General features: G+C 40.8%; 1 protein-coding gene across 1 annotated transcript; it reads right to left on the bottom strand.

Moving 5' to 3' along the window:
• Positions 1-2,003: 2,003 nt before the first annotated feature.
• cpda (carboxypeptidase D, a) lies at positions 2,004-23,661 on the bottom strand. Its single transcript, XM_026191320.1, has 21 exons — positions 22,864-23,661; positions 22,016-22,263; positions 17,315-17,457; positions 16,796-16,965; positions 11,693-12,090; positions 11,395-11,586; positions 10,674-10,841; positions 10,322-10,431; positions 10,068-10,170; positions 9,196-9,338; positions 8,940-9,109; positions 8,529-8,831; positions 8,234-8,429; positions 7,951-8,086; positions 7,629-7,775; positions 6,685-6,783; positions 6,539-6,600; positions 6,164-6,295; positions 5,836-6,021; positions 4,229-4,331; positions 2,004-4,057 (listed from the first exon to the last, which is right to left on the bottom strand). Exons 1-21 carry the CDS (start codon positions 23,511-23,513, stop codon positions 3,831-3,833), a joined length of 4,086 nt encoding a protein of 1,361 aa, XP_026047105.1. The 5' UTR covers positions 23,514-23,661; the 3' UTR covers positions 2,004-3,830.
• Positions 23,662-24,084: the final 423 nt, after the last annotated feature.

Genomic DNA, 24,084 nt, shown 5'->3' with positions numbered 1-24,084 from the left:
TTCTCTCTCTCCCTCTCTCTCTCCCTCTCTCTCTCTCTGCTCCTCTCTCTCTCTCTCTGCTCCTCTCTCTCTTCCTCCCTCTCTCTCCCTCTTTGTGCTGACAATCAAGCCAAACACCAACATCATCAAATATGCAGTTGAAACCAGATATTTACAAACTCTTCAGATAAAAACACAAATACTTTTTTAATTGTAACATCAAATCAGACTAAATGTTTATTTTTTTAGATGGATAAATATAAAAAACATATTTGTTAACTTTAAGAGTAAAGAGAGAAATTGTCTGTATTCCTTAATTGCAAATGGCACCAAATTGTATTCAAAATTGAGCCACACTTATGGAGCTCCACAATTCTTTTCCTGGTGTTTTGGTTGACATCTCTTGATTTTCCCATGTCAAAGAAACAGGCTCTGTGTTTTGCCTTATTCGCATCCACAGGTGTGCCACCAATTTACTCACATGGACTCTACTAACCTATCAGAAGCTTCTTCAGCTCAGAATAGAATCGTCTGCAGTTTTCTTATTAATTAACAATAAACTTAGTGTACATGTACTCCTAAATTTGATAAAAGTGATAAAAAAAAATAGCTCTCTCTCTTTATTCTGACATTTAACTAATTCAAGATATTTCAATATTTATTTATCTAAAACAAAAACGTTTACTCTAAATTGATGTTTAACAGTAAAAAAAAAATCTTCTTGTTTTTTCCATAAAGTGTATGTAAATTTCTGGTTTCAACTGTGAATATACTGCTGTGTGTTGAAATTCCTCTTGTTTTGCATACAGATATACTGAACAACATACTACTGTATATAAAATAACAATAGAAATAAGGGGCTTCTTTCAAAGAAAAAACTCAGGTAAATGTTAAGTTCATCAGTAAATGGTAAATGGCCTGTATTTGTATGGTGCTTTTACTAGTCCCCCCTAGGCACCCCAAAGCGCTTTACACACCCAGTCATCGACCCATTCACACACACATTCACACACTGGTGGAGGCAAGCTACAGTTGTAGCCACAGCTGCCCTGGGGCAGATTGACAGTACAGTACATAACTGAAACCAATTTAGAGTGCTTTATTAAGCCGTGGAAGGTAACAACTGAAAATATCAAATAAACACACATGTAAGCTAAGACTTTCTAAAAAAAAACGGCATTGTTGTTCGGCTTTTCACTTCGCAATTTGTTGTTTCACTTGAGGAGCAAGTAACATAATATGGGTCAAGTGATCAGTTTGATATCAATCTTTTGTGATACACAGTCATATTTACATTATTTGTACAGTACGAATGATTTGCTTTAGTAACTGGTAGAGTTGGATGTCTTGAGACCGGTCTTGGTCTTGGTGTCTCAGATCGACATAGTGGTCGGGAGATTTGGAGTCAATAGTACACCTTAGACAGGTTGCCAGTCTGGCGAAGGGCTAACACAGAGACACAGACAACCATTCACTCTCACATTCACACCTATGGGCAATTTAGATTAATCAATTAACCTATCCCCACTAACTGCATGTGTTTGGACTGTGGGAGGAAGCCAGAGTACCCAGGGAGGACCCACACAAACACGGGGAGAACATGCAAACTCCATACAGAAAGGCCCGGCCTGATGGTGGAATTGAACTCAGAACCTTCTTGCTGTGCAGCAACAGTGCTAACCAATACGGTCTGTAGCTTTTGTTTTATACAGTTGTCAGTCAGGCATCTAACTATGAAACAAATTATACTCCAAAAGGGGTTCTGAAAAAATTACCCAGGCTTAAGCCCAGTAACCCCCCGCCCATGCGTTCCATCGGTACAAGCTACCACCACGTGCAGGTATCTGGGAAATAAATTCCCTCATTCCTTTTTGGCTCAGTTTTCCTCGACAAGGGAATTTGACAAGTGAAAAATCCCCAGTTTCCTACTAATTTAGTGCAGCAAAAAAAACAAACAAAAAAAAACTGCCTCATGATTAAGTTACTCTCATTTCTCTATCATACAAGTAAACACAAAAGCAACGTGTTGTGAGAAGTTTTATTTGATTGTGTTCTGTGAGTTTTTGTGCACATCACAAAGAGGATTTTAAATGTTTTGTTGCATGTAGTTTCATGGTTAACATTTTACAATTACCAACATTATTTACAGTTGATTCCAGTTCATATAAAATGTTCACACAAAACTGCCCGACTGTGGCACGCACTTAACTTCAAAGGTGCCACTCTCTCTCACACACACAGTTTAAGAAAAATAATGTACAAAAGTGTCTCCCTACACAGATGTCAAGAAATCTCTTCTCAAACTGAAAATCAGGGCACATTCTTTAGAGAACACACCTGTATTGCTTCAAACTACTGCCATGTAAAGAAATCACAGCGTGAATTTCCAACCCAGGAGATACTTAACAGATCAAGGATCCAGCGCAGTGATTTGAAATGGTGCTGCTGGGGACTGGAGCCTGTTCCAGCTGTCACTGTTCCTCACACAGTGACAAAAGGGTCTCTGATGGACTACCAACACAAAAAACTTCAAACTCATAATTATCTCAATCACTGCAATTTAAAATAAGTCAGGAAAGATATAAGATTATAAAACCTTTATATGGTGTGGTATGGGTGTTTTAGACAGTCATGAATGGTCAAACCTGGTTTTCATTCTGTGATCAAAATATTTAGTACAAAAAAAGGCAAAAAAGCCAAATATATTCAGATAAAAACTCAAATCATAAAGATTACACATAGTGATCTGTGATCAAAAGGTGATGGACACAAAAGTAGTAAGTTTCCATATACAGAAATTATCTTGCAAACAAACTTATTGTTAAAACAACAAGGAAATAAAAATACATTCTTTTTATGATTACAGATTTAAAGATTCATTGTTTTTTGTGGCCAAAAATTAAGGGTGATTCTTTCCAATTTGTGCAAGTCCCTCCAACCCACATCACCCCCCACCGTACATATATCAAGTCCACACTCCACTTTCTGGTAAACATTTCATTCAAGCCTTGTAACATTCTCCCTGATGGTTCCACTCATCTTTGGAAGGGAGGGGGTGGCAGAAGAAGGAGGCAAGAAAAAAAAAAAAAAAGTTTCTCTTTCACTCCACCTGAGTATAAGATGGATCAAATTCCAGTATTATGGTATTATATTTCCAGTATGTTACTTTCAGCCACACATTACAGCCTGACTGAGACTGTAAACTTTATGGAAGCCAAGGCACAGAACTGGATTCAGTCTCCCAAAGGCTTGGACACAGAGAAATAACCTACTTTCTAATTCAAAGCCGTTATAAAAATAAATACATGGTGCTCACAGACATTAGTGAAGAGAAACAAGGAAAATAACGCACTTTTATCTAAAGTTATTTGGACATTTCGGCTTGATGTCTCAGCCGGGCAGGATGTGTGGTCGTCTTACAGGATTCTTGGTTGGCTCGGATAACAACAACAACAACAACAACAACAAAAAACACAAAACAAAACAAAGAAGCAAGCTGCTGTAAGGGCTGGATGACGACAAAGGTGGAGTGAACCACTTTTTCCACCCTCCTTTTGTTAATTTCTTCCTTGCTCCATATGTTGAACAAGTTGATTAGAGAAATCTGCAAGGAAAAAGAAGAAAAGCAGCCCCTGCAGTCCAGACACTGACAGGATGACAGGGAGAGGGTCCTCAGAATATACTGGTGTAACAGAGATAGTCTCCATCCCCTTCATACTGGCCATAAAAAGAGATGGAGGTCAAGTTCATGGTGGTCCTCGTGGGTCAGGTGTTTGATCTTTGGGAGACAGCGAGGAGGGGGCTGAGCTTCAAATAAAACACTTAGCAAACAAAAACTTTTGCTGTGTTCCTCAGATTTTGTTGGCATACAACGTCTCCTCGTCGCTTTCGCTTTCGTCCTGAAACTCGTGGGCAAGCAGGGACTTTTTGGAGCCCATAGAGGTGAGCCGGACCTCGTCGTCATAATCGTCTCTGTGTTGGCGCAAACGGTGGAAGCCATCTTTTTGGCGATTAGACTTAGCGGCACACACGCACCAGATGATGCACGCTGTCACCACCAGTGCTGTCATGGTGGCGGCTGTGGGGAGGAACAGAATATTCATGCATGACTTGGCATTATGTATACTTTGTTCTTAATTTAATAAAATTACACTCTTTCTCAAAAGAGCTGAGATCTACAGTAACTGCCAGTGGATTTTACCACCATTAAGACTTAATTTGAAAAAGCTGCATTATAAGACATGCTTACCTGCACTGGCTACAACAAACTCTCTGGGAAGGCCAAAGATGTTGTTGTCCATGTCAAACTCTATGATGATGGAAGTAGCAGCTTCAAAGGAAGATACCACGACCTAAAAGATAGAAGAAATATTTAAAAGTTAGATAGCAGAAAGTTGTCAAACATAAGAATCACTTCTCTCCTGTAGTCATCAGAGGCTTCTTAAAAAAGTCGATGGTCATGTCAATCAAGGCTCTTCAAACAGATTTCCAGGATTTCACAAACAACTCAAAAGATATTTGAAGCATTTGGACCTCAAAGTTTCATTAGGGTTTTTTTTGTTGCTTTTATTAAAGGACTTAAAACTTGCAACAAAAAGAAAACATCGAGCTGTTTTGTCAGAGAGGTAAAGTGTTTTTAAGCACTCTGCTGAAGCTCCTTGGAAGTTGGGCTTGTTAACTATCTAATCAGCAAGAGCTACTCGCAGGTGCGCCTGCTTTGTATAATCTGGTGCAGGTTGTGTCTGATGTCTGAAAAAGTGCTAAAAATCTCAATTTACTCACCCCAGAGGTAAATTACAAGAATCTCAGGACTTACTTTTTGCAACCTGCTTGATTGTTTTCAGCAGCAAAGAAGCGATTTCATGATCCAGTGTAAAGAAAAATGGGAAAGCTGTACTTAGTTAGGAATTAAGGATTAAAACCACATTTTCAGACCTTTTTTAGTGATGTTGACTGAAAATACACCAAGGAGTAAGTACCTTAATGGTTTCTTCCCCCCCCAGTAACCGTATATTTTTGTTGCAATATATATGATAAACACACAAAAGAACCTGAAGGGGCACAACCAAAACTGACACCACTCTTCTTTGCAGAGGTATGAGATGCGTCCCTATGGTCTAAGGCAGAGTATTCGGTGTCCTAAGAAATATGGCGAGACGATTAAGGAGAGAAAATATTTGCTGGCTCCAGCTTACGATTTGCACCTTGTGTGGGAGCAAAAAGAAACGGACCACAAAAAACCCTTGGATGACAGATATATAAGGAATGCCGCCGCTCTTCCAGATCTTTTAGACCTGCCACGGAGCAACAGAGTTGTCACTACTGAAGAGGGAAACTCCAGTGACGAGCTCATGATCCACGGTTTCACAGTGCGAGACTACCAGCAGATTTATCACTCGGTGGTGGATCCCTTGCTCTTTAAGCCATGCGGGAAGCTCGCAGCCTACAGTCTGGATCTTGGACACACCATCAAGGAAAATCTGTTTAGAGAGCTGGCCTACCCCATGCTTCAAATGGCAGAGCATCCAAAAGGAAAGGTGGAGGTGATGGAGAGATTTTGTCTACTACGTCCCACACCTTGCATAGATATAGACCATAAATGAGACCTGTAGTAGAGTTATTCTTATTTATGTGTCTTTATGTTGCTTCATTTTGTTCATCTGCAACCCTTGCGTGGGATGATTGTAATAATCATATTTCTAATGTTTTTGACTAAAAGCTTCAAATGTTTTAAATGAAGCTCCTCATGATAAACCTCTGAACAACAAATAATTACCGTGTGTGCGTCTGTGTGTACAGCAGTAAACTATTATATTATTCTTCCTGCGAGCGAGTACATTCTGTTGAAGACAGTACCTTCTGACGCTGGCGTTGGTAGCCTTCAGCAACTGCTTCAATATTGTGAGTGCCAGGAGCTAGCAGGGCATGGAAGTAGCCACCTTCCACAGTAAACAGTCTCACTCCTCCGTTCAGTATAACGATCGCCCCAACAATTGGTTTTCCACTCTTGTCTCTCACTATGCCTCGCACACCTTTATGGATCTGGAAGGAGCAGAAACAAAGAGAAATGCGTGGCTGTATGACAGTTCATTAAAATACAAACTATGTATTACAGCAGCCATAACTTGTAAAATAAATAAATGTCAATGTCGCTGCAGTTGCCTAATAAAATCATGCATCATACCTCTACCAACATGCTTAGCAGAGACTTCTTGTTCTCAGTCCAGAGTGTGGCCAGCTGCTCAGCGGGAGGAAACAGACAGCAGCCAGTGTACACTGTGATTTCTGGACAATGGCCAAAGTCCATATTGAAGTCCTGGAAAGGAGATGTGGACATAAGCTGATGCATTTCCTATGCTTTACTTCTCATTTTCACTTGATCAATAACTCCAAAAGAACTTCAAGATTCTCAGAATTGTCAAGGAAGTTTTCAAAACAAACACTCTTGACTCCATTTCCAATTAAATATGAAGTAGTGCCTTTTGTTTTTAGATTGTACACAATGACATGATGGATGCCAACTTAATTACAGAAAATGACAGCACAGACACACACTTACCTTCATGCTTCCCAGATGACTTTGTCTCTCCGCTGCTCTCATAACTCCATCTGGGATGTTGCCTAATGAGTAAAGCAAAACTTGGCCATTAACCACTTATTTGCATGACCGACATGACAAGCATATGTAGCAGTCGTATGACTTACTCTGCCCATTATTTGAACATTCAGTGTTCCCAAGGTGCATTTTGGGGTGATTGCTGGCATAGACAGTTGCCAAATACTTCAAGGTGCCTTCATTGTCAACTGAAAAACAAAATAACTGATTCAATAATTAAACAGTGAAACCAGCGATTTTAAGGAAACTGTTTTCAAATGATTTATTTATCTGCCTGCAATGGGGAAAACATGGTTCTGCCATCAGCTCTACAGACCATCAGTTACATCTTTACTATCACCAGGGGGCAGTGTCACAAACAACTGGTCTGTGGGCTGCTCTCACTTGTGCGCTTGCTGGTCCTGCCAGCGACAGAGAGGAGCAAAGTTATGAGATAACAAAGAGCTGAAGTGAAACAGAGTGATAAAACAATGAAAAGTGTCCACTGCAGCAACAATCTGTGCTTCACCTTCTGTATTTTTTTTAAACTTTGATATCTTAGTCTCCAAGGTGTCTTGACCACTTTCATTTTTCCAGCCTAGTTTTCAACCAGTCAGCATTCAACCTATACATAGGCCCACATACACTGACGTGCTTGTTTTTTTGTGACTGATACTGAAAGGCACTGACCACCCCCGTGTTTGGAAAACAGTGCATCTTTTGTAAATCACCCATAAAACTAACAACACCTATGAGCGCTATTTGGATATTGGGTCACATGCTATTTTTCCCTGTTTAGTAAATCTTGCCCACAGATGAGCTACAGCAAGCGTTGTTGGGTTTCTGAAAAGGCCCACAAGGGATGTTTGTCTCATTCACATGTCACTTTCTCCAAACTCAAACAATTTTATTTTAATGTTTCCTGAATCTCATATGTGTGAAAAAGTGGTGCCCAGTGTCACGTTGCACTCATGCAGCATCAGCAAAGAGCTATCCTGGTGTTCTCAGATTTTTATACACAATATACTTTTGTTTCTTGTCATAGTGGTATTACCAGTCTGGACAGGCTTGTCATAAGGATAAGTGGCAACAAGGGCGCCTCCATCAAGGGCTACAGACAGAGTGAAGCGGTGGCTTTGAATGAAGTTCATCATCGCTCTGGTCTCAGGTTGGGGATCCACCAAACGCTGTGATGCGTTGCCTGTTAAAGAGGACAGACAGAATATCTTTTTTTTTCTTTTTTTCTTTTGTAAATGGTACATGTAAACGTCAACCATTTCTTTTTTACATTCAAAAGAAATCTTGACTTGAAGAGCTGATCTTTTAAATCTGTTTTTCATTTCAGCTTCACACATGCAGAAATTAAGACAACTGACCAAAGAAGTCTGTGTCCAGGTCCTTGCCATGAGCGTTGGTCAAGCCCTGGGTAGATTTGCACTGCTTCTCAACAGCCTGTTCTCGTCCGTCAGGGTTTACAGAAGGAACAATGAATATGCGAGTCTCGTTGATCAGCTGGAGAAGGATAAGGAACAATTACAGTCATATATTCACAGGTACTAAATGTTCATTGAGAAATAAATCAAGCTTTGGCTCCCTTAAAGCCAAAACGAGCTGATAAAAATGCTGTTGTTATAATAATAAAGAGGTCTTAAGGCACACCTTGGTGATGGCTGGGTTTTTGCCATAGTTGATGCACAAGAAGGCAGCAAACTCCAGCAGCAGCTCTGTCCCCACTGGGGCATTACCATGGATCCCTGCTACAAAGCGAATATTTGGCTTGGACGGTTCAGATTCTCCTGGTTTGTTAGAGATTTCCAAAGCCCATATGGTCCTATACTCCACACTCTGGCCCAGGCTGGACATAGAAAAGAAAAAAAAGAAACAATATAGGTCACTGCAGTAAAATAAAGACTGGTTCAGACTCACAGTTTAGGGGAAAATAAAATCTTCTTACCTGTGTAAATATGTAATGTGGGGAAAGTTAAGCGTGAGGCCTCTCAAGAAAGCCGACATCTCTTTGGAGGGTCGGTAGCGGAAGTTGCTCTCGGTGGCTGTGTTTTTCACCAACTCATCTAAACCCTGGCCTACAGAGAGCTCCTTGATTAAGCTCTGAAACTCCTTCTCAGATGGGTTCTGTGTGGGTCGGGGGCCACTGGAAGAATGACGGTTACCCTCTGACCGCACAGATGTCAGTCTGAAGTCCACCACCTCCACTCGATCCTTTGAGACTGTGGCGTAGATCGTCACAGGCTTATAACTAGACAACATAACAGAATAACAGAAATAAAGGTCGCAATAAGACAAAAACATACTGAAACTAGATTTCATGTGGCTACTATGTTTTCCTTCTGAATAAAGCTGTTACCCATGAGCAGAGGCAGTGATAGCGTAAGTCCCAGGGACCAGCAATCTCCAGTAATCTCCAGTCTGAGCTGTAGTAATCTTGTGGTTTATCTTCTCGACACTAATGGTGGCATTGGGAATTCTCCTACCATCCCACATATCTGAAACTGTGCCCTTCACCCCAGTGTGAACCTAAAGACGGAAATGCCCACAAAAACATGAGTGAATGCAAAACTACGCTGAAGGTTCAGGATAATGTTGAGATCTATGTTTACTACCTGGTGTATAAACTGAAGCAAGGATCGCCGGTTTTGATCCCAGTATTTTGGGAGGTCCTTGGCCAGAGGATATTTGACACAACTCAGCTCAATTGTCACCTCGAAACAGTTTGTGTTTATGTAGTTCCAGTCTTGCATGCCACCTGGAAAAAACATGCACTCCTTTTTAGAGTCATATCAAGAAACTGTGTGGGTAAATAATCTGACAATTTCATAACAGAACATAAAAAAATAATTTAAAAAAAGTTATTGTGAAAAATATAAAAATTAGGGAATTCTTTTCTACATTAAAAATATACAATTTACACATTGATAGAATAAAAATCACATTTTCTTTTATTCCGGTGAAGAGCCCAAAACCTACTTTAGAACTACAAGTCACCATAGTGCCTTTAGGCTGCACTGCGTTGTCTCAGGAACACTTTTTTCCCTGCCTTCTTGCCAGAAAACATAGTTTAACTACTACTGATGCAGTGCCAACACTCTCTCATGCAAATAGCTGACCACTCTGTTACTAAAGACATACTGAGGGCAAAGTAGAAAACTATCCCTCCGGTCTTACCAACAAAAAACTGAAATCTTCTCTGTAAAAACTGAAAGCTGAGTACCCCAGGCTAAGAAGGAGAAAGACCACCCAGCTTGGTATCAGCGCACATCTTAAGGGCGGCATACGTGACAGTATAGCAGCAGAAGTGCACATAACATGGGGTATATCTGTGAAGGCATCATTAATGCCTTTCTTTCTTTCCTTTCTTTCTTTGCCAGGAAGAATTCAAGTAGATCTTAATTAAGGCTAACCTCTTATATAAAAGGGTTGCGTGAATTTTTAAAAACATGGAGTATGCCAAAATTAATGAAAGGTGTAAGCATACCAGGAACACTATACCACTGGGCACCATTGGTTATGCCATCCTTAAAATAGTCATTAGGGTACAGGTCCTCACAAGGGTGTCCTTGGTGCATCAGAGGATTTTCCTGCATACAAGTAAAACCAAACAATGATCACTGTTGTTGTCAAGTTTTCAAACAGTCATTCCACAGATTTCAATGAGCTTCCATTAGTACTAAAAGTTGAAACTATAAGCATCAGGCTCAAACAGCTCCCACAGCAACGGTGTCCAGTTACCTGTGAGTAGGCTCTAGAGACCTGCTGAAAGACCTCGTCATCAGGCGACTTGCTGTAGTAACTATTCCCATCTTTGTCATCATCAAAGGGGTAGTTGACCACCAAGGACCCTGAATTGCACAACAAAAATAATACAGCGTAAAACACACACATACACACAAATAATAATATCTGAATGTGTGGTTAGGAAAGAAAATGTAGTCTGTGAACATAAAATTATTTTTTGTTACTAAAAACACTAATTATCATAACCATAAAATATAGAAAATATTTACAAATTTTAACAACACTTAGCAGATCACCACATTCAAAAGCTGGCCGCGACACTGAAACACCACTGTACAGTACGTGCCTCCGTGGAGGTTGGCTGAGAGGACGAAAGGGATGCTCTTCAGCCATTTCATCGCAGCTTTAGTCTCTGGCTGTCTGGGTTCTGTGATGTTGGCGAACTGATCGGGAAAGTTGCGGTTCAGGTCAAAATTGTTGGTGTTGTTACGCCCTTTGTAGCCATTTGTATCACCTGTCAGGAAACAAACACCGGTGAGCAGCCATCTACATGCATCCATAACCACAGCATATGCACATCCTCGGCTCCTCCTCCACAACACTCCCTTACATAGGCAAACAACAGTAGCTGTTAGCAAACACAGGATATGCCCTGTCAAACTTTCCCTTAAGTCAGACACTTATGTATGACTTCATACACTTCCTTTTGTGGACACTTACGTGCTCACAAAGGGAAATGAAAGCTATTTTAACACAGACGGCATAGCATGGAAGGAGATAATATAATTCTGCCGAGAAGAACAGCTACTCCTCATATGTCTCTCTCCAGGGTCAATTGCTTCTTTCTTTGTGACCACTAAAGATATCAAGTATACACCAATGTGGTGTGGTCAGTTTGTAATGCAGTTTCATTAGCAAAGGCAGTAATTTAATAGTTGCCACAGACTCAAGGAACGCTTAGTCAAATTACTGTTTAAGGCCTGTAAGGTTACACCTTACGTATCAAAAAGCCATAAGTAAAGCCTGTAAAGAGCTCTACAGAATATGCACATGACCCTTTTACTTACCTTCCTCAGCTACCTCGTAGCCATCGGGATTCATCGAAGGCATGATGTGAATGCGGGTGTTGTTGACCAACTCGGTGACCTCTGGGTCAGTACCATAGTTACGACACAGGTACTCTATGAGGTTGAGCATTAACTCGCGACCCACCACTTCATTGCCGTGCATGTTGGCCACATATTTAAATTCTGGCTCACCTGGGAGAGTGTAACAGACAGAATGATGCTCTCTGGTTTGCATTTGATGTTTTTCAAGATTTACTGGTATAAAAAATAAAACATTAAATCAAATATCATCACATACCATGCTCATGAGTGACAGGGTTGTCTGAGATGACCATCACATACAGCTCACGCTTTTCTACAGACTGTCCAATAGAGTAAAGATGGGTAATAGAAGGAAACTCGCTGCTGTACTTCCGTAGAAACAGCTCCATGTCTGCATAGTTGTGATGACGGAATTCCTGTGGCTGGTTGGCCAGTTGGTGTGAAGTTGGAGAAACAGAAGTAACCACCGGAGTCTGGGTGGAGCCAGAAGAGCTGGTAGTGGAACTGTCTGGATGGCTGATGGACTGCACTGAGGTTGTAGCCACAGTGGTGCTGCTACCTGCTGCCTCACTGACCACAGGTGTCAAGGTAAAGTTAAGCTCTTTTGCCTTGCCCTCAGAGACCTCGACACTGCTGACTGTCACTGATATGTACCTGTACAGTGAAAGAAGCACATGTTGAAGAGATTTAATCTGTTATACAACACAACTTTCCACTGAGTGTACCAAAAGAAAACCATTTCTTTTAACCAAGTTTCGATCCAATTATGTACGTCAGGTATGTTTTTTTAGGAGTCATGTAGCTTGCTATGCAGGCAACGTGTGTAAACATAGATTATATTTAGTATTTGTTCTTGTATTAAAGACAATCACAGGAAAATATTAGAGACAGTAAAATGTTATGTTTAAGAATGTTTAAGATACACACTATCGGGACAAAAGTTCTGGCCCGCCTACATGTTACACCTACACGGCCTCCTTGGCAATAGAAACGCATGCAAGTCCCTGGCACACAGTTTTGTGCTGATGTTAATGACGCAGGAAGTTAACAGAAGGTTGGAGACTTAATTTTACGATTCAGTCACTCAGTGACCCTATTATGTAACTTTTTATCCCTAAAGTCTTAAGTAATAAATAATAATAATAATAATAGTAATAAAGTCTTAAAGTAATAATACCACTTCAATTATTCAAGAGGAAATAAATTTCACTAACTGGTTTGTTGCAACAGTTGTATCCAATTGTGGCTGGCTTAGAAGCTGTTTTTTAGAACGTACAACATAACCTGTGTTAGTGACCAAAACCACTACCAGCATTCATACTTTTGCGTGATGTTTTACATGTTATCCTGTAGTCACGTCTGGGCTTTTATATGCGGTACCAGATTGTTTTTGCCTCATATGAGCCCTTATATTGAGGATATGATTAACTTTCCTTATATTGAAGTGATGTGATTCTCTCAAAAAACTGCAGCAAAATAGCAGCTAGAAATGCATAAGACTATTCAAGAGCAATAAGCCAATCACAATAGCTGTGAGCTTCATCGACAAGAGGTGTAGTTACATTTCCAGGCAGGTACACTAAAGGCGTAGGGGTAGGGTTTCAGTGGGGTTTGCAGCTACCAGCATCATATATACAGGGTGGATTTAAAACAGAAGAACAAATTCTGTCTAGATAGCACACTATCATTCAGTCAACTCCTTAGACTAACTCATTAAAAAAAGCTGAATTCAAAAATACTTTTGTCCATATAGGGTATGGTCGGTAGATGCCTCTGTTTTAGTGAATAAAAGTTGACCTGAGGCAACATAAAAAGACACACGTAACTTACTACACAATACTGGGTGTCAGTTAGCCCGAGATTAAGAAATCGTTTTGTTTTGCGGGGTTTTAACTTCACATTAGTCTAACTTGCATTACTCTTATATATACCGTATTTTTCGGCCCATACGGTGCACTGTTGATAAACTGGTCTGTTTTCATTCATAAGGCGCACCAGGGCCCTGTGCTTCGTACGTCGCTTACTACATCCAAGATCAAATGAAACATCCAAGACCAAATCATCGCGCTAACTCTGAGCTCGCTATTCCGGTTCCCCGAACACACCTGTTGTTGACGATTAGTATAGCTGGATGAAGTAATGTGAGATCACTGGGTGGCCCAACAGGGGCTACGCATCGATAGTAGAAACATTGATCGGCAACCCTTTGATTGGTCGGCGAAAATGTCGAAGGAGCGCGCTCGGTATTTTTCGGCAGCAGAGCAAGAACTCTTGAGTGAGGGATTTCAGGAGTTTCAGAGTTTAATTAAAACGCAAGGGAACACTGCAAAGGCTGCAAAAGCAAGGAGAGAGGGCTGGCAGAAAGTTTCTGACAAATCAAACTCGTAAGTAATTCAATAATAACAATAATAATGGAGTGGATTTATATAGCGCTTTTCAAGGCACCCAAAGCGCTTTACAATGCCACTATTCATTCACTCTCACATTCACACACTGGTGGAGGCAGCTACGGTTGTAGCCACAGCTGCCCTGGGGCAGACTGACAGAAGCCAGGCTGCCATATCGCGCCATCGGCCCCTCTGGCCAACACCAGTAGGCGGTAGGGTAGATTTATCATATCACACCATATTATCCAATATTATATTACATTATATTATATTATAATATGTTATATTATATCCCCTTTCACATTAGAGCCACAACAGGACCCACTAGAACATGGGAACAAGTAAAAGTGAAATATAAGAATATTCTACAGAATGGTAATATTTATCACTTATATTGCTTGTCGTCTCTTGGAAAGAGACCCTGGAATACTCTGTTTGTTTGTTCATAACAGCAACCAAGAAAAGGGCAGAGCAAAAAAAAAGACAGGTGGTGGTCCTGCACCCCCTCGTCAACAAGTTGGTTAAGTGAATAATACCCTCACGGGAAAATCGATATCTCTCTATGAGCACACTGTCGCGCTGAGCTAAAGGATCCTGTCTGTCCCGCAATATACGCTGAATTCTGAGGACTCTCCTTATCAATCTTGCACCTTCCGCAATGGGTTGCTCGCGTAAACGGACAGGACATGGCTGCGACAGACTTCCCAAATCCACCTTCGCTTTTATAGCCGTGGTCTCTCATCTTGATTACACGAAGTAATTTACAATTACTACTCTGAAATATGAATTACATCTGTAATAATCACATACATGTAATAGAATGTTAATAGTACATTTCCCTTTTTTAGGGAATGACCTGTATGTATCTGTGTGAAATCAATAAAAGGATCAAGTGCTGCATTATCTTTAGTTACATTGATGTTATTTATTTATGGTGAAACAGTGGTGGGATATCGCTGTTGCTTTCGTATGAATGACGCGGACATACCTGCGTGGCCGCGATCTAATCCTGTTTACATAAAGTAAACCTGCTCCCCAGCAGGTTTACGCTTACGGCTCTGTTGCTATGACAGCAAGTCCCGGATGGGCTTCGGGGAACCGAACGATCCAGGATCACGCGAAATCGTCAACAATCTCATCCAGCTAACTCACTTAGCGCGGTACGAAGAACAGGCCCCAGATTGTAAGGCGCATTAAGCGAAACAAGCAACAGCATTCGGCCTCCAGCTTCACTGTTTATTTTATGCTAACATAGCTTTGCTAGCGATCACGTAGCACATCATGATATATCAGCTAACCCAACTTCAGTAACCCTACAAATGTCACTGCTGTTTAGTTTTCTGTCTTCATTTATGTTGGAAGTGATAGCAGGCCTGTACGTTTTACTTTTTTCAGAAATCTTTCAGTCAGAACATGCTATATCATGTGTAGGTGGAAACTAGCGAGCTAAATTGCTGCTTCCAACTTCCAACTCTGTTAAATTTTATAAATTCTGTTTTCATGGATGCCTGGATGTTAAACTTAATTGTTACACCTGGTAAAGCAGCAACACTGATCATTTTATTGCAGATGAATGAATTTGGACAGTTTTTAGCTCTCAGTGATGCCGCAGTGTTCGTTTGACTTTGGAACCTGAAGCGGATGACCCAGATTACTCCGCGAGGCTCCTGACTATGGCAGCCGTAATGCTCAGACAATCCATCAAACAGTGCGGCTTCGTAGCTTACCAAAGTCGCAGTAAAACATTTTTTGACTGATTTTTGAGTGCCTTGTAAAATTTAAAAATCAGTTCGAGGTCAGTAGGCACAACCAGAATTCATATATAAGGCACACCGGCTTATAAGGCACACTGTCGATTTTTAAGAAAACTAAAGGATTTTAAGTGCGCCTTATAGTGCGGAAAATACAGTAAGCAAAATCAAGGTTGGTCTAACCCAGACCTTCCCAAAGTGTGGGGGGCGCAGAGCCATTGCAGGGGGGGCGCGGTATGAAAAGGGGGAGAAAAAACCGCCAAAAAAACCGCTTGGACACTGCTAGCAGGGGGCGCCCACACAAGCGCAAAGCAGGGGATGAAGCATAGCTGAATATGTTTCCAAACCAATTTCATTCTAAGCCAAAGACTAGAAAATATGGTGAAGCATATCTGCCCTTTGGTTTCACCTGCACAAGTGCCGAGGTAGGTCTCCCCTGCAGAATTGCTTTTCCCTGCGTCAGGAGCAGCGCTGGGCTCTTCAAATCACGGACAAACAGTATCCCACATTCTTCATTTTTAGTTCACAAACACTTCTCATAATGATTAACTACTCCTGTCATTTTGGAGATGTTAGGTCTTTATACAGTAAAGTTACAGCGGGATACAAATAACATCAGGCTGATCCTGCCACGATTTGTTTCCCCTGTCTAAATCACGTATTCCTCATCCACACATTAACACAAAAAAGAAGTTTTAAAAAAAATCTCCATTTTCAGTGATTCGAAACGCCGTTTACATGTGGACGAAAGCTCCAAACGCATAGAAACAGCTGCGTTTTCAAAAATACCCGTGTAGGTGTGGACGTAGCGTAACAGAGTTAGTAGTTTATTTTATTACTACCTGTAATTTATTGCAGTTTACTTGTATTTGCTTAATTGTTTACTAAATGTTTGAGGTGTGAAATAAACTGCAATAGAGCAAAATATGGGTGTGTATGGTTGGAGGATGTGTTTGTGCGCGTGCGTGCGCACGTGGGGGACATTTTTCTTGTAAAACAAAGGTGGCCCTAGCAAAAAAAGTTTGGGAACCACTGGTCTAACCCAACAAACGAGTCTAAACTCTATCAAAAAAAAAACCCTTGGTAGCAATCAGCAGGGAGCAATCTGCAACCTCTGGGCCGTCACTGGTCACTGAACTGAAACTAGAGATCTGGCCCAGCATTAAGTGTTTCCACTAATGAATAACCTCTGTTTGTAAAAAACCTGTTATGTGCACTCACCCTGGAGCCACAGCTGTTATGTTGTATGTTCCTGGTAACAGAAGGCGGTAGTAGTCCCCATATTCCCCTGTCGTCAGGTTGTGGCGAACGCCTGCTACCACAATGCTGACATTGCTAGGGACAGCACCACTAACTGCATCTTTCACATAGCCACGAACACCGATGTGCACCTGGAAGACAGCAGTAATATGAGTGCAAAGAAACCCTCAGTGGTTATAAAGTCACTGGTTTGACTGAAGTTGGTATTAATCTATAAAACACTTGTAATAACGTGATTTTTTTTAATTCACTGAAAATACCATCTTTGTGGCTTTAGGCTAATTTTTTTTTTTTTTTTTTTTTTTTTTTTTAAATTGTATGCATTTTCTTAAATGACCATTATGATTTTCAACAAAAGTTAAAGAACCTTACACTTGGCTTAAGTGGAGAAACTGCATGACAGAGATGTTGATTGTGCTATTATTCTTTTATATAAACAAACAAAAGACACATCTTATGGACAATTTATTTCTTATGTACCTGTTCTATGTAGGCTAGCAGGGATTCCTTGTTTAGATCCCATTCCCTTTGGAGCTCAGAAGCAAAAGGGTATTTGCAACAGCTCAGCTCCATGGTGATTTCCAGACAGTTTCCATGAATGTAGTTGTAGTCCTGCATCCCTCCTGGATAAAAGAAAAAGAACATAAAAAACATGTACATAAAAGCACAAGTTAGAAACAGCTAAATCGATATTAAAGTCACATTTAAAAAGATGCATGCAAATGATGCAAAAATTACATATTCTACATACTATGCTACCCTGAACGGTAATCCAGCAGTGCCAGAACTGTTTATTATACAAGAGGATCTGTCTGTAAAAGTTCAAGTCTGTCTTTGTCCCCCTCAGTGCCAAAGTTTACAGAGGGAGTTAGTGTGGCAACAAGCCCCGACATCTGGGGTTTGCAAGGCACCTTGCAGTCCAGTAATGCAAACAGAAACACACACAGAAGGGCAGGCTGTTCATCCCTGTGGAACATGAGCAGGCAGTCAGATGCTTCCTGGCTGCAAGGTTTCCATGACTCCTGGCTTGGTGGCCCCGGGAACCAAATGCAACAGACACTTCTGGCCCCAATCCTGTATGCCAATGATGTGCGGCTGCTTGCCCTACCAAGTGCCGAGAGTTGTTGGTTTGTTGTTACACATTTCATTGTTTCTATATGGGCTTCGTTTCTCTTTTTCCCCCTCTGCCCTCATCCTACACAGTTGAGCCAGGGGGTCTGTCAAAATTTCTATAAACCAGCTTACACCAGCCTCAGTGAGGAAGATGCAAACCACAAGACAACAGAAAATGCTGGCACACAAAATTTGTGATGCACAACAAAGCCACATGCAAGTAAATCTGAGAAGGAAAATGTACAAAAAAAAAAGCGTATGGAAAGCCCCTACCTTGTCACAATACTCACCACCACTTTAGTCTACACTACTTGCAATCATTTTCTTAAAAATACTACTTGCTTGTATAACCCACTGAGTATCTTCCAAATAGCCCTACTGCTGACCATTTTATAAACCTGGTCTGCTTGTCTGTTGTATTATTGGCTTTACTATGTTACAAAAAAAACACAGTAATGAAAATCTCAATGAATCTCTTCCACCCTAAAGACAGATGGTGATATGGTACACTCAACTCAGAGAGCAGCCTTGGAAAAATACAAGTTATTCTGAGTCATCCCTCGTGAAGCGACAGCTGTTTGGCTGCCCGAAACTCAGAGTGTCTGCCAGTTCACTCAATGGAAGCTGAAAAGGGACATTACAAGCAAAGTGATGAACTCTTCCTATACCAAAACAAATGCATTTTTACGGCTCTATAACCTTATGTTCGTACCAACCACTGAAAGATTCCCTTTCTAATACACAGTCATTGCATAAGATGAGGGTCAAAATATAGTCATCATTTGTGTGTTTACATGGTATAAACACAAAAGTTTATTTTGTAAAGGGGGTTCAACAGTCTAAATAAAGAATTCCAAAGACTCCAAAGCTAGTCTTTAATACAAAGCTTCCTTCTTGCTGCAGCTAAACAAGTAAACTATCTGAAACTGTGACTTTTAAAGCTACCAGCCAGATTTGACTTTTTAATAGGAAGCATGGCCTCTGGGCTTATTTGGAATATGGGTGGTGTATTTAGACGTGTCAGGGTAATGCTTTAATCACTGTGTTCACAACAGAGAGAGTAGGGGCATTGTCAACCAAGCAGCAAACAGGTCTTAAAATCGCTCACCTGTTAAAGTAGAATAATTGCAGTAAGTGGCATTCCCCTGTTTCAACTATGTCTAAATCCAACTGCCTACAACAACATGACAAAAATAAGAAGCTTGTCTTTGGTCATAAGATGTTAGCCAAGTCTCGCTGTCTTTCAGGCAAATCACTTAAAGCAAACATCCTGCATATGCAGGAGTTGGATAAACACACAAAAAGGCCTAGAGCAGCCCCAACCTTACATGTCCTGTCTGTACCGGATCCAGTGACACACCCTGAACTCAGAGTGCTGATTTAAGAAGCTGAGTCAAACATTTAAGATAGCAACCCAGGGCATAGAGTATAAATGTCAGGTGACTGGGTTTTTTAAAAGTGTGGTTATAAGAGGCGTGAGTGAACTCAGACACTGGCAGAGCAGTCAGATAATCGTGGCTGTGGAGCGGTATTTTCATGCAGTAAAATTAGATTCAGGACCTTGTTCTCTTGTAAGTGTCTATGCAGCGACGCGTTTCTTTCAGCACAGACAGCAACTAAATGAGCCAAAAATATTTCAAACAGATAAGACCCTGGAGACAGCAACGCACATCATCAATAACACCAGATCTGGTTACATGAACAAAACACAGTTCAAAAGTAAGAGCACGCGAACAATAGACCGTGTCAAACGATTATAGGTCATGATTACATGTTATGCACAATTATTATTTCAAGCTCTGACTCCCAAACAACAAATCCCTTGTACCTGATTCCTGGAGCTTTGCCTGGATGACTAATTACGTCACACAATGGCCTGACTGCTTCCATCATCTGCCATTAGTCCGGTTTTAGTCGTGACATTTCATCCACTGTGGCATGGCAGACAGATGAACCCATTGTCAATTCAAAGGTTGTTCTTGGCACCTCCTTCATCAGTGAGATATGAATACTATCGCTGCTAAGAGGTTCAATAAGTGTCTCATACTAACAATGTGAACCTCCACAGAGTAAATAGTGGATGTTTCAGTCAAGGATCCATAATATTTAACCTGAACATTAATTTTTCTTTCACTGTGTTTCTGATAAGTACGAGGATATACTGCCTGCTATTTAAGCCTTTAAGGTGATGATTTAGTGTTTCCTTTTCTCTAAGTGGTAAACAAATATTGTTCCATTTAATGACAAACTGAAACAAGAACAAATAGTGCTTACTTTTAAGCCATCTTTATATTCAGAGTTTCACTGCATAGACTATAAAATCAGCTGGGAAAATACAGGTGCATTCAGTCAGATGTATCTTAAGTATTTTTGCTCAAATAGCTGGCTGACAGACACTTTTATAAACATAACCTTCTGATTAGTAGATGACCTGGCTCTACCTACAGCCACCCAAGTAAAAAGAGTAAACGACACGCTAGTTACACAAAGCTTGAGTTTAATCAAAGCAGTTAATCTGGTTGAGGCAAATCCACCGCTAACCTGACATCTACTACAGCGCAATACAGAGGAAGAGCAGTTTGGTAACCCGACGCTCCAGACACATCACCAACTCCCAACCCCTCAGACAAGCCAACAAAACAAAGGTTGAGAGGAGCATGCTGACTGAGTTTCTGGCCCTCAGGTTCAGAGAAGAGCTTGTTTTCAGCCTAAATTACACTGAAGTCAAGGAAACAAAACAAACTGCTTTTAGTTTGGTTCATGTAAGAAACTGATACATGCAGTGTATTGACAACTGAAAAGAGTCAGCCCACAGAGCCATAAGAGGCCTCCAGCTCTAAAATGTTGCATAATTACAGGCTTTGGCAGACACAAACACGATGAGCAGTGCACTTCTGGTTTTGGAGTAGGGTCAAAATCCCGAAGCACTGTAAGCACTTAAGCTCTTTGTGTTTCAAAAGCACTAAGCATAAGACCTCTATTCTGTTATATGTACATGTATTAAAGAGGCTGTGAACTGGCTATCATGTGTTAAACAATGCAGCGAAATAAATGAACCCTAGATGAACACTGCGTTATAATGTGTTTTACAAAGACGTCTTGCTACTAGAAATCAGGAAACAACTGTGGGAACTTTTGGAGGCAGTTATTGTGAAGTTTTATCTAAATTAATTTTAAACTCAATGATCACTGGGACAAAAAAAAAAAAAGGAAGAAGAACAAAGAAAAAAAAGAAAAAGAACAAAAAAAGAAGAAAAAAAAAGCTTACCCCCCCACTGAAAATTATTTTTCAACCGCCATCTTTGCATGAATTGTTGCATGGATTTTGGAATGCCATGTCCCGCTATTATAACGGCTCTGTTTTAACCAAGCTTATATTTAATGAAGAAATAAAGAGCCTTAAAGAAGGTTTACTACGTGCCATTTCTGGAATGTGGCATAATGTTTTCTCTGATGCAAATGCAGATATTTTGCATGCAATCTATCATGGAAGAATCTTTAAAAAAATCTTTAAACTTCACAACATAAATAGTTTGTTTATCTGTTTTAAGTGATGGTGCTGCCTGGATACTCTATATCTGCACCATCCTTCACATCTCTAGAAGATTGCTTGCCTGCAGTGCATGTGTGAAGAAAACTGAAATAATCTCTAAGCCAGACCCTTCAAACAGCTTGCAGCCTACATACAATGCAAACAATGCAGCTGTAACAGAAAACATTCAGCTTGCAACCACACTCACCTGCTTGGCAAAGTAGACTTTCCAGAACAATGACTAAATAACCATCTTACACAACAATCAGCTTTCATTCAAAGAAACAACATACCGGTTCCACTGATCTCCATGCCTTCACACACACAAAGTGTCTCAGTTTGGACTGTTATGTCCTTGTCCAAAAACAAACAAGGACATCATACGTTTAGTTCTAGCAGAAACAAATATTATATGATTAACGAAGCTCAGTTTATTCAGCTGAATCCAGTGAGATAACCTCATTTACCCTGATAGATTATTGAGGGCGTTCTGCCCCGCACAGATCAATAAGAGCAAAGAAACTTGGCTGTCTTACCTGGCACGTCGTACCACGCCGCTCCATTAGTAATGCCATCTTTAAATGTTTCTTCTGGCATATCAGGACAGTGAGGCTTACCGGTCTTCATTACAGGGTGATTCTGGGAATACACCAGGGCCAGGTGGCGAAACAGACCATCGTCCGCCGACGGGCTGTAGTGACCTTCTTGATCGTGGGAGGCTGAGTCATCAAAAGGGTAACTGGCAACCACAGTGCCACCATGCAGGTTCCCTGACAGCACAAATCTAAGGAGATAAAGACAGATTTATATCACTAGCTTTAAAGCATAAAATTCACAGTGCTCCAAACTCTTTGTTACCATAACATTCATGTCTCTACTTGCCATGAAGTAAAGAAAGAATCTAACACTAAAAAGACTGTCAGCCTGAGTTATGAACAATTGACTTGATCATGTTTGACTGCTGACACATCAAATTATTCTTGGCTGAATATCATGAACAACTATAAAGAATAAGGACTTTAACCAACCCCAGCTTTAACGCTAGAAAGGCTCAACATATGGACATGTACATTAAATTAGGATGAAACTGTGAACCTTTCTGTATAAAAAAGTGATGATGAGAGAAATGCCTATAATGTAGGATGACCTGAGGTGCATCCCCCCTTTGCAAAGAGCTGTGAAGCTAGTGTGACAACTTTTACTCTGTGAACCTTGCACTTCCTTGTGAATGATGGAGTTGCTCTTTGATCTCCACAACTAGCTAGACAATAACTGGAAACAGATTAGCTAAAGTATCAAAGCCACACGAGTCAAAACCTCAAATAGCTGGACAAAAACATCTGGTATCTGCGTGTTTAAAACAAATAACGCCAAAAATACTGACTTTTTCTCCTGGATCCATCTCATCACTGCCATCACCTCGGGGATATTAGCTGGATCCACGGTGGCTTTGTCGAACTGGTCAGGAAAGCTTCTGTTTAGGTCCTTATTTTTGGCGTTATTTCGACCGCCGTGATCACCACTGCAGTCCCCCTCTGTGGACTTCTCAAAGCCGTCGGGATTCATGCTGGGCATGATGTAAATATCCGTGCTGTTCACCAGTTCAGTGATGCGCTCTTCCTCCCCGTATTTGGTTAGCAGGTACTCCACTAGGTAAACCAGCACCTGTCTGGATACGGTTTCGTCGCCGTGCATGTTCCCAACGTATTTAAATTTAGGTTTCCCCAGTGACTTCCTGTCGGGGTCCCTGGTGATCCGCATCACCCACAGCTGCCTGCCCTCCACGGACTGCCCTACAGTCGACAGGTTAGCTATGTGAGGGTATTTCTGGGCTAACGACTGTAAACGTTTTGTTAGTTCATTATAATTGTAGTATATGTCGTAAGTTTCTACCGCTTCCTCCGTAGAGGCTCGGGCGCTTCTTGTGCCGAGCAGTCTGTCGTCGCCAAGAGACACGACAAAAAGGAAAAGAAAGGCGAAAAGTGACACCCGTAGTTTCAGCGTCATCGAGACATGTTCCCAGTTAGCCACCATGTTGACCTGTCTTCTACTTCTACACCATCCGGAACTGCTAACTGAACAACAAACACTACACTCAGATATTTTGGTATTTGGCTCCGCACGGACGGACGTCTTTCCGCTGCCACAGTTGTTCTGGCCTGCCTGTTTCCATCTACTTCCGTTCACCTCACAGGGTCGGAGCTTCGTGGTGACGTCAGATTTTAAGGTGGGCCGGAGTAGTTCCGCCTTTGATCCTTTAAAGCCCGAAATAATTGCCAGAAAAATCTATTTGTTGAAAACGGTGTTTATTGAACCTGGCCATTAAAAAAAATATTGAATAACAATTTATATATATTAGCTTTAATTTGTATCGTACTTGGTACATCCGTCTTTTTTGGTCATTTATTAAAATAAAAATGCTAAAAATGTAGAAGAAAATTCTGTATAAGTCCCAAAAGCACTCAACAACTCATCAAATATACTACATTTGGCTTTAAAAGGGTTAATTTTACTGGAATGGGGGACTGATATAAAACAGAATACCGTCTATTTTGTACAGTTTTAAAGCATTTTAAATTCATATGGTATTTTGATCTCTTAAGTA

This window comes from Astatotilapia calliptera, chromosome 14 (assembly GCF_900246225.1).
Source record: "Astatotilapia calliptera chromosome 14, fAstCal1.2, whole genome shotgun sequence".
NCBI lineage: Eukaryota > Metazoa > Chordata > Actinopteri > Cichliformes > Cichlidae > Astatotilapia > Astatotilapia calliptera.
This window is presented reverse-complemented; position numbering and strand designations above follow the sequence as displayed.